The following is a 15,485-nucleotide window of genomic DNA, read 5'->3' on the forward strand; positions in this document are numbered from 1 at the left end:
TTTTTGTTGCTATTGTTGTTGTTGTTGTTGTACTAAGTGGGAAAAAGGTCACAGTGATTCCTTCACCACAGTCATCATCATCATCATCATTATCTACGTCTCTATAACCTTGGAAACCATCATCCCACTCAGCAGTGGAATAAAACACACACACACACACACACACACACACACACACACACACACACACACACACACACACACACGCCACAATAATTGAGCATTCATAAACAAGCTTGGCATAAATAATCCTGGAAATAAATACGTAAACACAAATATATAAACCCCAGAGAAACGGTCTGTGTTTTTTCCACAGGATTTACAAAGTCTGTGATTGGTGGAAGGCCGACAGTTCTCAGCCAATGGGAGAGGAGGCAGGTGTTTAAGAGGGGAGGGGGAGGGGGAGGGGGAAGGAGAGGCGGATGGGGAGGGGAAGGCAGAGGGGGAAGGGGAGAGGGGGAAGGGGAAAGGGGGAAGGGGAGAGGAAGAAGGAGAGGGAAGGGGGAGGAAAAGCATGGGTTTTGGAGCAAGTAGGGGTAGACTGAAAAGACTGATGGAAAAGAAGGGAGAAGAAGAGGTGAATACGAAGTAGAAAAGGATAGAGAGAGAGAGAGAGAGAGAGAGAGAGAGAGAGAGAGAGAGAGAGAGAGAGAGAGAGAGAGAGAGAACGAAGAAGGGAGGGAAAATGGAACAAGCCTGCAGAGAAAGGGAGGAAGGAGAGGAGGGAAGGAAGGAGAAGAGGGGCAGGTGTGAAGGACGAGAGAGCCAGGAAAGAATGGGTGAAGGAGGGGTAAGGAAGGGAGGGAAGAAGGAAAGACAGAGGAGAGAGGTAGGAAAGAATGGGTGAAAGAGGGGTAAGGAGAGGAGGGAAGAGGGAAAGACAGAGGAGAGAGACAGGATAGAATTGGTGAAAGAGGGGTAAGAAGGGAAGGGAAGAAAGAAAGAGAGAGAAGACAGGATGATTCACATACGGTCTTTACATTTTTTCATCACCATTCTCATCACCATCTCCAAGGTCATCATTATCGGGGGTATTTTCATTAATACACACTGCACCTGTATTTCCCCACAGTTAAGCAACCACGAGTGACTATGAGAATTGGTGTCACCTGCCCCTGAGCGAGTTATTCTGCACTTCACACTTCAGTACTGTCCTTGATACAACCTACGTCGATATTTAAACGATATGAATAAATGCTAAAGTGTAAGCTGTAAAATAAATTGCTAAGGAAGAGGTATTACGAAGCCTCCTAGAATAAGAGGCTAAGGGGGGTATTCTCTTGTGGTCAGGAAATTTACTAACACTTCTTCCTTACCGGAATATTTTTTATTCTGTTTCCTTACTATATTCTTGTGTGTTGTTCATGCAATCTATGTCGACATTAAAAAGACATAAGAAGCTAGAAAGAGAATATTAATGGGTGGTCTGGAAAACAAATCGCTAAGGAAGAGGCGTTAGGGAGTCTCTTTACAGGCCTAAGACACATACCTATACTCCATTTGCTTTAACATGGCACACATCTCTAACCCCTCTCTGCTCAGTTGCTGGTCAAGTGTAGTCAGACTGAGGGGTTGATTTGACTAGTAACCAAAGAGATTCACTGCCACTTCATACCTACGCTTCACTGAAGTTCAGGCAACCACGAAGTAGTAATCATGGTGTGGGACTGGCCCATTTCTGTCAGATGAAAGTAAACCAACTAAAGACTAAAAACACTTGAATACTTCGTTCAGCTGAGAGTCATCTTGAACCACAAAAAATTTAATAATCTTTTTCACTAGTCATTTTTACTTTTCACATATCTAAAGTATATGAAGACAGACAGATAGAGAGAAAGGTAGACAGAGATAGACAGATAGATGATAAGACAGGCAGACAGAGATAGATAGATAGATAAATAAATAAATTAATAAATACACGTAGCCTATCTGTTTAAAGAAAGAAAACCATATCATGCTATGTACTTCCTAAAATAGACTGAATTTAGTAGGCAGAATCCCCGAATTTCTATCTTAAAAATAAGAGGCGTAACTCGCTACGACCGGGGTGGAGGGAGGAATGCAGGAGATATGGCCTTAATTTCACGTGCCTACCCTTCCCTACCTTCCCTTTCCTTCCCTTCCCTTCCCTACCTTCCCTTCCACCCCAGTACCAACACCACCGTGAAAGCAAGGGAGATGCCTGTGTTACAAAAAGAGTTCGTACTGAAAATACAGTATGTATTCTACTTTCTGCATGGAAGAACATTTTACTGATTTTCCTACAGAAGCACACCTATCACCTTGTTTGGCATCAGGAGACGCTATTCTTATTTCAGTATGGAATTGCTTTTGATTACCTCATCATAATAAAACCTTTTCTATTTTCATATTTCACGAGTTGGATCAGTTCATGAACTTCGCACGATAAAGCCGACGATTTCCAAGGCTACTGATAACACTGTCACTGTTATTTAACCGTCTCATGGTCAAAACAAGTTTACCATTGTACTCAAGGTAACGTTCGATGATTTTTTTTCACTATGTAATCACAGGTGCCTGGGTGTTATTACCTTACTCACAGGTGCCTTGCAGAAAAAGAGATGGATAGGAGATAAAGTGCAAGCGTATGTACCCTTTAACTTATGCTGAGGTTTCCAATAAATAATAATAATAATAATAATAATAATAATAATAATAATAATAATAATACCAATAACGGTGGTAACAGTAGCAACAGTAGTAGTGGTGGTGATGGTAGTAGTAGTGACGGTTGTAGTAGTAGTAGTAGTAGTAGTAGTAGTAGTAGTAGTAGTCGTCGTCGTCGTCGTCGTCGTATGCCTTTCGTAATTACACTGGTTAATTATGCCATACACATGTTGTTTCGTGTGTGTGTGTGTTTGTGTGTGTGTGTTGATGGGATGGAGGGGAAAAAATGAATGGAAAAAAAAAAAAAAAAAAAAAAAAAAGGAATGAGGTGGGGAGATGATGGGATGAAGAGATGAAAATAAGAGAGACAAGAACGGCAGCAGAGACAGAACGCAGGGGAATAAAAAGGGGAAAATGACAAGAAGAAATATGGTAAGGTGGAATGGGGAAAAATGACGGGTGCGAAAGGAGTAAGTTGGGGAAGGGAGAGGAATGAAAGTGGGGAGAGAGATGATACTGCATATGGGGGGAGGAATTATACAGCAAATGATGAGAGAAATTAAAGCATATGGGGAGAACCTATTACGCAAATGGGAAGAAATTATAAAGCAAATGGGGAGAGAAGATGAAAAGTAAATGGTGAGAGAAATTGTAAAGTAAATGGGGAGAGAAATTGTAAAGTAAATGGGGAGAGAAATTGTAAAGTAAATGGGGAGAGAAATTATACAGCAAATGGAGAGAGAAGATGTAAAGTAAATGGGGAGAGAAATTGTAAAGTAAATGGGGAGAGAAATTGTAAAGGAAATGGGGAGAGAAGTTATATATATGGGGTGAGGCGGGATGGGGATAAACCTTCTGAGGACACAGGAAAAAAAAATGAAGAAATTATAGGTGATGATAAAAAGTAAAATATAATTAATTTAGTGAGTCTGGAAAAAAGAGTGGGATAAGGGTAGGGTGTGAAAAAAAAAAAAAAAAAAAAAAAAAAAAAAAAAGTGCAGGGAAGAAGAATGGGGACTTGGCTGGGGGTGAAAAAAAATCAGCACAAAGTAATGGGTATGTATGGGGAAGAATGGATGGGAAACGGCCGAGGTGAGGTGAAAAATGATACGCATATGGGACGTGGAGGGGAAGAGGGGGTGAGGCGTTAGTATCATGAGAAAGCAGCATATGTTGGGGAGGGGGAGGGGGAGGGAAGTTCAAGGTACTGTACCAGGCACCAAACCCCTGAGTCGTGCAAGCAGGGTGGGGGATGGAGAGGGGGAAGGGAAGGGGAGAGAAGTTTCAAGGCCGCGGTGTAGACACAAACTATTCTTCGTTGATTTTTACTTGGCCTAAAACCGCTCTTTCTCTCTCTATCCTGAGCGGAGAACTGTAACAATAAAATGACACTGGAATATTATGCTAGAAAGAAGAAGTAGTACTGTCTTATTCCGCCACTTAACTACGTGAAATACATTGCAAAAGGACGATAATCTCCGCCAATTTAAGGTGAACGAAATAGTGAAAAAAAATATATATATATATATATATATATATATATATATATATATATATATATATATATATATATATATATATATATATATATATATATATATATACACGCAGCGTAACGAAAATAATAATAAAAAATGAAGGCCAAAAAATGTAACTTGGTCTAACTAAAATTAAGATCTGGATAAATAACTGTGACGGTTTGGTCTGCCCACAGAATAATCCCTTTCAGCTCAATGACGTCTCTTCTTCTTATTCGTGCTACCATAAAACGATTCTGTTAAATTTAGGGACGTATGGTAATGAAGAGGTTAATGAAAAAGAGCAATGTAAAACTTTCATCATCATCATATCATGATTGTTATCATCATCATCATCATCACTAAGGTCTTTTTATCAAACCCACGGACAGGGTGAGATGCAAATAAGGAAATCTTGGTCGCTTTTCTGTTCTTATTTGGTTAGTATTAGGACAGTTATCATCATCATCATCATCAATTCATTTTTCTTAGGCCTTTGGACAGGGTGGGAGAGAATAACTTTAAAAATCTTTCTAAGGATGGTGTGAGGGAGAATTACGAAAAAAAATCTTAGTGGTCTTTCTTCTTTGGTTTGTTTTGGAATCATCATCATCATCATCATCATCATCATCATCATCATCATCCTGACCTTTTCCTACATATGGGCAGGGCCAAGGTTAAAAAAAAAAAAAAAAAAAAAAAATCTTGCACGCACCTCGCTTCTCTGGTTAATTCTCCCTTGCTCGGCACTCAGTTCTTCCTAACTTCCCTCATTTTTTTTTTTCCTCGCTTTCTTACCCTCTCACCTCTCCTTCCCACCTCATCCTTCACGCCTCTTTGCTTCTACCTCCTTTCCTCCTCTCTTCCACCTCCTCTGCCTCTCCCTTTCACCTCCTCTCCCCCTCCCTTCTCATCCTCCTGCCAATCAGTCTTCTTGCCATCCATCCCTCTCAAAACTTATTTCCCTTTGCTTCCTCTCCCCTCCCCCTCCCCTTTTCTCTCTCTCTTTCCTCTTCCCTTACCTCTCCCACTTTATCCCTTATCCCTCCCCCCTCTAGCCCCTACCTCCTTTCTCCCATCACCCCATCTTCCCCCAATTTCAATGGATATCCTTGTACCTCGCTCTAATCTCCTCCCTATTACTCCTTGCTTCCTCTCCCCTCCGGTTCCCTCCCTTCTTTTCCATCACACTCCTCTCCCTCCTCCTTCCTTGCCCCATCCTCCATTCTGTTAATCTCAATCTCCCCTCTCCTTCCCTCTCGCTCTTTACTTGGCTTTCCCCTCGCCTTTCCTCCCTCTCCAGATCCTCCCTTCAATCCCTCACTATTTCCCCTCCTCTCCCCCCTTCGCGTCTCTCCTCTCCCTTCCTCTTCCGCCCATTTCCCCATTACTTCCCCCCCCTAACTAACCTCCCCATTCCATCTTCCTTCCCCTCCTCTCCCCTTCCCTGGCCCCCCTCCTTCTTCCTTGCATACTTTTTCCTCCTCCCCTCCTCTGCCTTTTCCTCACTTCCAGCTTCCTCGTCGACTTCCCTCCCTCTTTTATCTCTCCTTTCTTTTCTGTTCCCTTTCCTTGTAACCTTTCCCCTCTCTCTCCTCCGCCTCCCTCCCTTTTCCTGCTCCCCCATCACCTCTCTCTCTCTCTCTCTCTCTTTCTCTCTAGCCCTTCTCCCCTCCCCTCCCCTACCTGTCATCTGCTCGTCTCCCACACTCAAAACTTTTAGGTGAGACGCTGAAGATGGGGTAGAGGGGGAGTGAGGAGAGGAGGGGGAGTGGGGGAGAAGGGGGAGTGGGCGGGACTAGGGGAAATTGGGGGGAGTAGGGGGAGTGGGGGAAGAAAAGGGAGTGGGCGGGAGTTTGATAGTACGGCTATGAGGAGAGAGGACAGTATGAGCGAGGGAGGAGAGACGGGGAGGAATGAAAAAAGGGAGGGACGAAGAATAATGAAAACTGAGTGGTGTTATTAAAGCAAGGGATGATTAGAATAAGGGAGAAAAGGGAGAGAAAAATGCGAGAAAAGGAAGAAAGAGGGAGAGGAAGAGAAGAGGAAACTGACAGGGAAAGTAGCTTGAAGGAGGGAGGGAGAGAAAAAGGGAAGAGGATATGAAACTGAGTGAGGTAGGAATGGGAGAGGAAAGACAGGTGTAAAAGAGGATGGTACCAGAAAATAGCGATAAAAGGGAAGGTTAATAGGAGGGCGAAAGAAAAGGTCACAGAAACTATGGATTTATTAAAAGAAAGAAGAAAGCGGGGAGGAAGAAAGTGGAGTGAAACAACTTTCGTGACGTAGGAAAGAGGATGGAGAAAAAATAAAGGTACGGTAATAAAGAGGTACAGAAAGTAATGGAATAAAGAGGGAGAGGAGGAATGGAGATATGCAAGCTGAGTAGTGTTGGGAGAAAGGGAGAGTGAAGATAATGAGGGATGGAGGGAGGGTGGAGAAAAGGAGGGAGGGTGGAGAAAAGGAGGGAAGGAGGGAAGGTGGAGAGACTGAGGAGGGAGAAGGGAGGAGAAAGGGAGAGTGATAGAGAAATGAGGGAGAGTATGAGGAGGTGGTGAAGAAGAGCAGGAAGGGGGGGAGAGGAGACAAGAGTGATAGAAGAGAAAGGAGAGTGGGTAAGGGGAGAGATAAAGGAGCAGGGGGCGGAAGGAAGAAGGTAGGGAGAATAAGGAAGGGGGAAATAAAGAAGAAAGATGGGATTGGGAGGATGGTAAAGAGAGAAGAAGGTGGAAAGAATGAGGAAAATGGGAAGGCAGGGAGGGAAGGGATGTAGGGTGGAGGGATTTGGAAGGGAAGAAGGTTAGGAAGAAAGGAGGTGGAAAAATTAAGAAAACATGGGAGGTAGGAAGAAGTGATAACAAAGGTAGGGAGGTAAGGAGGGAAAGTGGAGAGAATGAGACGGGATAGAAGAAGGGAGGAGAGACAGGGAAGGGATGGAGGTATGGAGAAGGTCCAAAGAATGTGGAGAGGTGAAGTAAGGAGGGATGATGGTGGAGAGAATGAGGAAGGATGGAAGGAGGGAGAGGCGACAGAGAAGGTAGTGAGGTATGGAAGGAAGATGGTAGACAGAACGTGGAGAGGCGAGGTAAGCAGGAGACACAAGGAGGAAGGTATTGAGGGATGTAAGAGGAGGGCGAGGGAAGAATGAGACAGACGGGAACAAGGTTATAAGGAGAAGAAGGCAGACAAAATGAAGATGAGGAGGGAGGAGAGAAAGAGAGGTATGGACAGTAAGGTGAGAAAGTGGAGAGAAGGAACGAGGCGAGAAAAAAATGCGGGAGATAAAAACAAAAGGCGGAGATTGAGGAAGAGGGATTGAGAAGGAAATTATGGAGAAAAAGCGGAGAAAGTAATGAGGGAAACAAGGAGTATAAAGAGAAGAAGGAGAGAGCTACCGAAAAAAGGTTAAGAGGGGTAAGAGAACGAGACAGGGTGGGGGGCAGGGTGGGGGGAAAATGAGGGGTAGGAGGGAAGGAGGGAGAAGAAATAGGCTAACTGAAAATTTGGGGGGGAGGTGGAGAGAGGCAAGATGGAGGAAAGGGGGTATGGGGTTAGGTCCATGTGAATTTATAAATGGGCTTCAAGTGTCACTACGTTCTATGCTTCTGGTGCCGTCATGCTGGTAAGTAACAAGATGGCTCACTTCTTTTACTTAATTTTAGTATCGACCACCGACCAATCGTCCAAACTCTTTCACACACGATTAAATATTTCCTTTACACACCAATTTTACTTTTACTCCAGAATGTATGGGTTTCTTGTCCATCTTCACTTTATTAGGGAAATCTATGGTTCATCAGTTACTACCGACCCACTCTGTGTACGGCTACGGCAATGGCAATGATGTATGGTTACAAAACATTTTAAGCGATCGGATTTACAGGACAACCACATACTCTCTATATATTTTCAGTTTCAGTATAACAGAACATAAAGAAACCTGAGTCATTCAACACCGTGTAACAGGCAGAAAATTCGGCCCGACACCTTCGATGCCCTGGTCGACCTTGGGGCAAGGTAACCTGTCTCCATGTCTGTCCTCTCCCAGATTTGAACCCGCGACCCGGATCTTTAAAGCAATGGATGTTTGGCGTGTCCTGGGGAAATGTTTGTTCTTTGTTGGGTGCTTTCCTTGCAACACGATGGGCATTATTTATTTAACATGAAACACCGTACCTTTACTGGTTATAGCATGGTCATTCGTCAGCATTATGTACCCATGCACAGTGGATAACCAAGAACCTGTACTATAACCTATATGAATATTAAGTACTAATATGGTACAATCAATAATGACTGAATCTGCAGCCTGAAAGATTTGTTTCTGATTTACCTTTTGACCTTTTCGAAATAGCGTAATTTAAATCAGATTCAATTTACACAATGAGTAATACAAAGATATCTTCCTTGGCATTCAAATTATTCATAATCATCATGACTGCTGCCAATGGTACACTCAATAATGACTGAATCTGCAGCCTGAAAGATTTGTTTCTGATTTACCTTTTGACCTTTTCGAAATAGCGTAATTTAAATCAGATTCCATTTACACCTACAAGCACAACAACCATGGAGCTGGAATTTGGCAACCGTGACATCATTACTCTCAATATAGTCACCTGCAGTACTACCAAGGTGTGTCTGTGCCTGATGCATAGTAAAACAGCTGCTTCATAGGTCCGTACTCTACGTGGCACAGGACATTTCGTAGCGTGCCTTCCTTACTGATTTTTAAAAAGCCTACTAGTTATATATTACTATGGTTATATATTACTAGTTATATATTACCTACTAGTTATAAATTATATATTACTATATCTATATTTCTCTTAAGATATTTGTAATATTTTAGTATCGACGCACCTGGTACCATCTGTATAAAAGAGAATATTAAGAAGCAACAGGCAAAATAAATAGCCAAGTAAGAGATGCAATAAATTTCCAAAGCCACCTGGAATAAGACCTCTCAATCCTCCCTCAAAAGACTGCACATGCCTCCCCACAGGGTAAGATAGTGCTCGCGGTGGTGGTGTGTTGGGCGGGGCTGGTTGCTGGGGACACGCCCGCCAACTGTCTCTACGAGGACATCAGGGGCACGTGGGTGTTCCTGGAGGAGGAGAGGTCTGGAGACAGCACCTCCCCCTGCGACACACTCGGGGAAGTCGTGCACACCAACACCTTCACTCTCGACTACCCCAACACAGTTAAGGATGAGCTCGGCCATGAGGGCACCTGGACCCTTATCTGGAACCAGGGCTTTGAGGTGAGTTAATCCTTGAATCCCATGACCTTCTTTTCACACTATCGTATTTTCGCTGGCTACCTGCAGCCGTTTTATAGGCTGTTTATCTAAGAAACATCTTCTAATTTCGATACTGGCAAGGTCACTTGATCTAACTCATCCAGTTTGAAAAGTGTTTCCATTAACGAATAAAATCGCCAGATGGCATTAATGAAGAAGGTATGCTTGCTGTGAAAAGGAAGTTGTACTTATACTTAAAATCATACCAGGGAAGACTCAACGCCATTTTTGCATATCTAGGTCTACCAGTATAAGAAAGAAAATATGATTTATAACTCTATAACTTTTAAATGAACTGCTGCTGGTGGGCAGCAGGAACTTACCAGTTTTTGTTTGAGGCCTGGCACTGGGGTGTTGAAATTCTCTGGGTAGTTGGTACTGAAAGGATGGTTACAGGAAAAGGTTGCAGCAACACCAAGCAACGATGACAAGTAGCTATATATTCTGAAGAACGACCCGGATCGGAAAAGGTCAATTTCGAAAATAAAAACAGGCAAAATACCTGAACTTTTGTCAGAGAATAAGAGTTAGTGTAAAGGAACACGTCCCATGCATTGTAAAGCAACTGCTGGTGTTAGGGTCACTGAATTTTCCTTAGAATGAACTGCTCTAGGCGCGCCAATGTTGCCTCTGAACGAAGCAAGGACATGCCATGCCTGTAGGGCAGTGCAGCCCGAAGGGCCTGTTCGCATTTCAAAGAATGTATTTGTTACCGGTAGCATACATATCTAGATCAAATAATTTTTCACATATGGGTGTTTTCCTCTCTGGTAACTATCTCTGTGTGATTACGATACATTATGCCATCTTGACGAACGAAAGTACTATAATGACAGTCATTCTATACAATAACTAAAATTCGTGACATCTAGATCAACCCATTCCTACTTGTATTTACATCTAGCACCAAAACTACCGACATCTACTTTTCTAAACAGTCTCCTTCCTTCAGGTGAACATCAACGAACGGTCCTACTTCGCCTTCTCCTACTACGAGGGTGACTTCGTTGCATCCACCTCGTACTGTGACCGCACCTTCACTGGCTGGTCTCGTGACACCACCGTCAGGAACTGGTCTTGCTTCACTGCCAACAAAACCACGTCGGTGAGTATGTGGACTAAATGATTATCTAGATTATGGCAAATGAAACAGAACAACTACAAGTAATCATCGGGTATGCCAGGTTCATAAAAATGCAGCACAGTATACGGGAGCCTGATAACAATAAATCGTCCCTTACCGGTCACTTTGCCCCTCTTTCAGCCTTAACACTTCAAAATGATGTCTGCCGTACCTCCTACGTCACTACTCTTCCATTCTGTTGAGTATATAAATGATGAACAGGATGGTTTCCAGAGGGGATGGGGAAGTGCATAAACTATACTAAGTTCATTATATATACTGTAGGCCTACACATATGCTGGCATAGTATATGACTATACAACACAGCTATACAATGTAAGAAACAGGTGGTACGGTACCGCTATCGTACATGAAGTCCAATTGGCTGGAAACATATTTGTAGGGTAGCTACAGTATGTAACATATTTATCCTTTTCGTCCCTCTGGACATGGGATCGAATCTCTGCCGGGGCAGACATTGAAGTGGATTTGATTGAAGGTTCACTCGTGCGTTACCATATCATATGTTCTCACGTTCTCGGGATGTCCTGGATCATCTATACAAAATCTCTCACAATCACTGCCACCCCAGTAGAATAGGAGTCCACTAAAAAGCTTAAAAATCCTTCACCCCATGCGTTTAATAACTGCTGACTCTCCCTTCCTCTGTCACCCCCCCACCCCCTAGGTGCCGCCCCGCACGGTTAGCAAGCTGACCGTGCCTAAGGAGCGCCTGGACCAGCCTTACCGCGACGACCACGAGATGATCGCCAGGGTCAACGCAAAGCAGTCGTCGTGGAAGGCGAAGGCCTACCCGGAGCATGAGAAGTAAGTGGTGTGTGTGTGTGTGTGTGTGTGTGCGTGTGTGTGCGTGTGTGTGTGTGTGTGTGTGTGTGTGTGTGTGTGTGTGTGTGTGTGTGTGTGTGTGTGTGTGTGTGTGTGTGTGTGTGTGTGTGTGTGTGTGTGTGTGTGTGTGTGTGTGTGTGTGTGTGTGTGTGTGTGTGTGTGTGTGTGTGTGTGTGTGTGTGTGTGTGTGTGTGTGTGTGTGTGTGTGTGTGTGTGTGTGTGTGTGTGTGTGTGTGTGTGTGTGTGTGTGTGTAAAGTGTGTGTGTGTGTGTGTGTGTGTGTGTGTGTGTGTGTGTGTGTGTGTGTGTGTGTGTGTAGTCACTAGGCAGGAAAATAAAATATATACAATCGAGAGAGAGAGAGAGAGAGAGAAAGTGGGTGCACCTCTCCTTAGATCGAATATGCAGCAATACCCATCCTACCCTCAGCAACTAACCAACCCTCCCTTTACCTCTCCCTTCTTAAACAAAAATCCCTTCATAGTCCAGACTGTATTATCCTCTCGAATGAAAAATAAACAGGACATCTGAACACCTTCCATTCACTTAGAAGAGATGCAAATAGACACAAATCCAACTCTCTCTCTCTCTCTCATTTTTATTTTCCAATTCCAAAGGTACACCCTCCGTGAGACCCTGAACCGATTCGGCGGCGCTGGATCTATTTTGCCAAACCCACCAAGTCCCGCCCCTGCCACGCCCGAACAGAAGGCCCGCGTCAGCTACCTGCCTGAGAACTTCGACTGGCGTGACGTGGAGGGCGTGAACTACGTGTCTCCAGTGCGGGACCAGGGCGGCTGTGGGTCCTGCTACGCCTTCGCCTCGGCTGCTCATTTGGAGGCCAGGCTGAGGGTGGCCACCAAGAACGCCAGGCAGGATGTTTTCTCGACTCAGGTAAGACACATTTTATTTTTTTCTGTTTTCCCATCAGGTACCACACACTGTTTTATTATTTTGTATTCTCTCTCAGTTAAGACAGTTTTTTGCATTCTCCTCTGAGGTAAGACATTATTATTTTGTATTCCCCTCAGTAAAGACACATTACAGATTTTGGTATTCTCATCGCACGTAAGACACACTATTTTATTATTCTGTGTTCTCCCTTTGGGCAGAATTTTGTCGGGTCTGCCTCATACGTTATAGCTGTGAAAAATTAAACTCTAAGGCTAAGGTGACAGCTTCCTAAACCCACGAGAAGAGATTCCCTTGTCCCTGTTTCCTAGACCTATTCGACCTACCAAACTCAATCTCCTTCCTACCTTTGTGTACGCCTATTTTTCAGCTTGTTTTTCTTCTGTCCAGTTAATCTGAGACAATGACCTTAGGTGCCATACTTCCACGAGCAGTATCTGTAATCAGTCAATTAATTACGCTTTCCCTCCCCCCTGCCCGCCTCTCCAGGACGTGGTGTCGTGCTCCCTGCTGGCCCAAGGGTGTGCAGGCGGATTCAGCTTTTTGATCGCTGGCCGTTACGCTCAGGACCAGGGCATGGTGGCGGAGACATGCAACGCTTACACTGGCCAGGTAAAGTCGCCAACAAAAGTCCTGCTCTCTCTCTCACTCTCTCTCTCTCTCACACACACACACACACACACACACACACACACACACACACACACACACACACACACACACACACACACACACACACACACACACACACACACACACACACACACACACACACACACATTACCAAACTCGAGACAACTCATCCTAACCTAAGCTAATCCAATCTTCCCCCTCTAAGGACGACCCCTGCAACACTGACAGCACCTGCGGGCGCACCTACACCAGCGCCTACGAGTACCTGGGCGGCTACTACGGCGCCTGCAACGAGGAGCTCATGTTGCAGGCCTTGATTGAGAAGGGACCCATGGCCATTGCATACCAGGTCTATAGCGACTTCTATAACTACGACGGCGGCATCTACCACCACACGGGCGAGAAGAATGAGTTTAATCCATTCGAGGTGGGTCTCTCTCTCTCTCTCTCTCTCTGCCAATACTTCAGGCTTTCAATCTGGCATACACTTCACTCCTTTACCTCACAACTGTAAAATCCAGTTCTTGCTCACTTGCCCTCCCATACCTTACTTCCCAAATCGCCCCTCATTTTAATCTCATCCTTACACAACTTCGCTCCCCCACACAAGTTACTTTCCCTTACCCCTGCTCCTCCCTTTCCTCATCCTCACCCCAAACAACAACACAATCCCATTTTCCCCATCTTGCCCATACCTCCACTCACCCCTACACCCCTCCTATAGTCATCTAAGTCCTCTCTCCTCCACTCCACAATCCGCCTCCACCTTACCCCACCATCTCCAGTCACATCCCCCCCCTCTCTGTCCTCTACAATTCTCTTTTACCTCCTCCCATAAAACCTCCATAGTCTTTCTCCACCTACTTCCACACTATCTCCACATTCCTCCTCCACCTACCCTACCACATCTCCAAAATCCTTCTCCACTTACTTCCACCCCATCTCCACAATCCTTCTCCAACTACTTCCACAATCCTCCTTCACCAATCCCACCCCATCTCCACTCAACCCCTTCCCTCTCTCCCCCCACAGATGGTCAACCACGCTGTTCTCCTGGTGGGGTATGGGGTGGACGAGACCACTGGGGAGAAGTACTGGATTGTGAAGAACTCATGGGGCGATTCATGGGGAGAGGACGGCTACTTCAGGATCCGTAGAGGCACCAACGAGTGTTCTATCGAGTCTATGGGCGTAGAAGCTAAGGTTATCCCGTAGAAAAAGAAAGGCAGGGAGAATTAAAGACAGAGAATGACAAATAGTAAAAAGACAGACTGCAAGACGACGCACAACCGAAAGAAAATAAGAAAGAAAAACAGAAAAGAACGAACTAATAATAAAACGGTCAAAACAACAAGACAAACTGCTATAACAGAGACGAAGAAGACTGTTACAAGAATGGTTAATTTTTAGGGAAGTCACCTGAGTAAAGAGGTTACTGAGATCAATAAAATGATTAAAATGATAACTGTCTTCTACTTAGCCTACTGTGTGTGTGTGTGTGTGTGTGTGTGTGTGTGTGTGTGTGTGTGTGTGTGTGTGTGTGTGTGTGTGTAAACCCATGCCCATTATAACCGGATTCTCAAATTCTATGGGGAAAATATCACAAATCTCCTGGAAAAAAGGAAGAAGTAACCACAAAAGCCTACATGTTCAGCAGTTAGCACCCCCCCCCAAAAAAAAAAAGAAGTTTACTTGTACGTGATATGAACTGTATTACGTGTCCTTGAACGCTAAAGCATTAAATGTTTTGGTTTTTAATTTTTGGTTTGGCTTTGCACTGTTTTTTCTTGAAGTTCAGTCAGGGTTGTATATAAATCGTGAATAATATACGAAGCAGTTCACGTATTTTGTAATGTGTTCTGTTTGCATCTCACCGTTTACTATCGCTTTTCTCATGACATTTTCACCGCTAATGACCTCCAGGGGGCGAATGACCTCAGGGGAAGAGAGGTTAATTTACAGGGGAGGTGTCGCTGAATACGTGTTAGAATAAGATACAGAAAAACACAGAAATACTCGAATTACTGTTGTGGTTTCTCCGGAATATTAGCACATAGTTTTGGGCATTCCTTTACCTCTAGAACAAAGTAATGACTCTAAGAAAAGTTAATTAGAAGAGTAAATTCGCCACAAATACCTTACGAGCCAAACTATAGCCTAATGTACTCAACTACGAGGTTCGAGGTGAGGGTTGTCAAAAGTTTCCTCTCCTGATATTCACAGTCTCTCTCCTAATATTCACAAATTTTCTCTCCTAATATTCTCAATTTCTCCTGATACAGTTTCTCTCTCCTAATCAATAATTTCCCCTCCTAATATTCACATTTTCTCTCCTAATATTCACAATTTCTCTTTCCTAATATTCAGTTTTTCTCTCCTAATAATCACAATTCTCCTCTCTTAATATTCACAATTTCTCTCTCCTGATATTCACATTCTTCCTTAATATTCGCAATTTCTCTCTCCTAATATTTACAATTGCTCTCTCCTAATATCCACAAATTTTCTCTCCTCATATTCACGCT

General features: G+C 44.0%; 1 protein-coding gene across 1 annotated transcript; it reads left to right on the plus strand.

Annotated features, from left to right (window-relative positions):
• Positions 1 to 8,714: 8,714 nt before the first annotated feature.
• On the plus strand, positions 8,715 to 14,175 carry LOC145401089 (dipeptidyl peptidase 1-like). Its single transcript, XM_080273461.1, has 8 exons — positions 8,715 to 8,780; positions 9,151 to 9,408; positions 10,400 to 10,552; positions 11,259 to 11,398; positions 12,033 to 12,309; positions 12,817 to 12,939; positions 13,166 to 13,387; positions 13,993 to 14,175. Exons 1-8 carry the CDS (start codon positions 8,715 to 8,717, stop codon positions 14,173 to 14,175), a joined length of 1,422 nt encoding a protein of 473 aa, XP_080129587.1.
• The last annotated feature ends 1,310 nt before the right edge of the window (positions 14,176 to 15,485 follow it).

This window comes from Coenobita brevimanus, chromosome 54, assembly GCF_032717465.1.
Source record: "Coenobita brevimanus isolate Jiangsu-jjx chromosome 54, ASM3271746v2, whole genome shotgun sequence".
Taxonomy (NCBI): domain Eukaryota; kingdom Metazoa; phylum Arthropoda; class Malacostraca; order Decapoda; family Coenobitidae; genus Coenobita; species Coenobita brevimanus.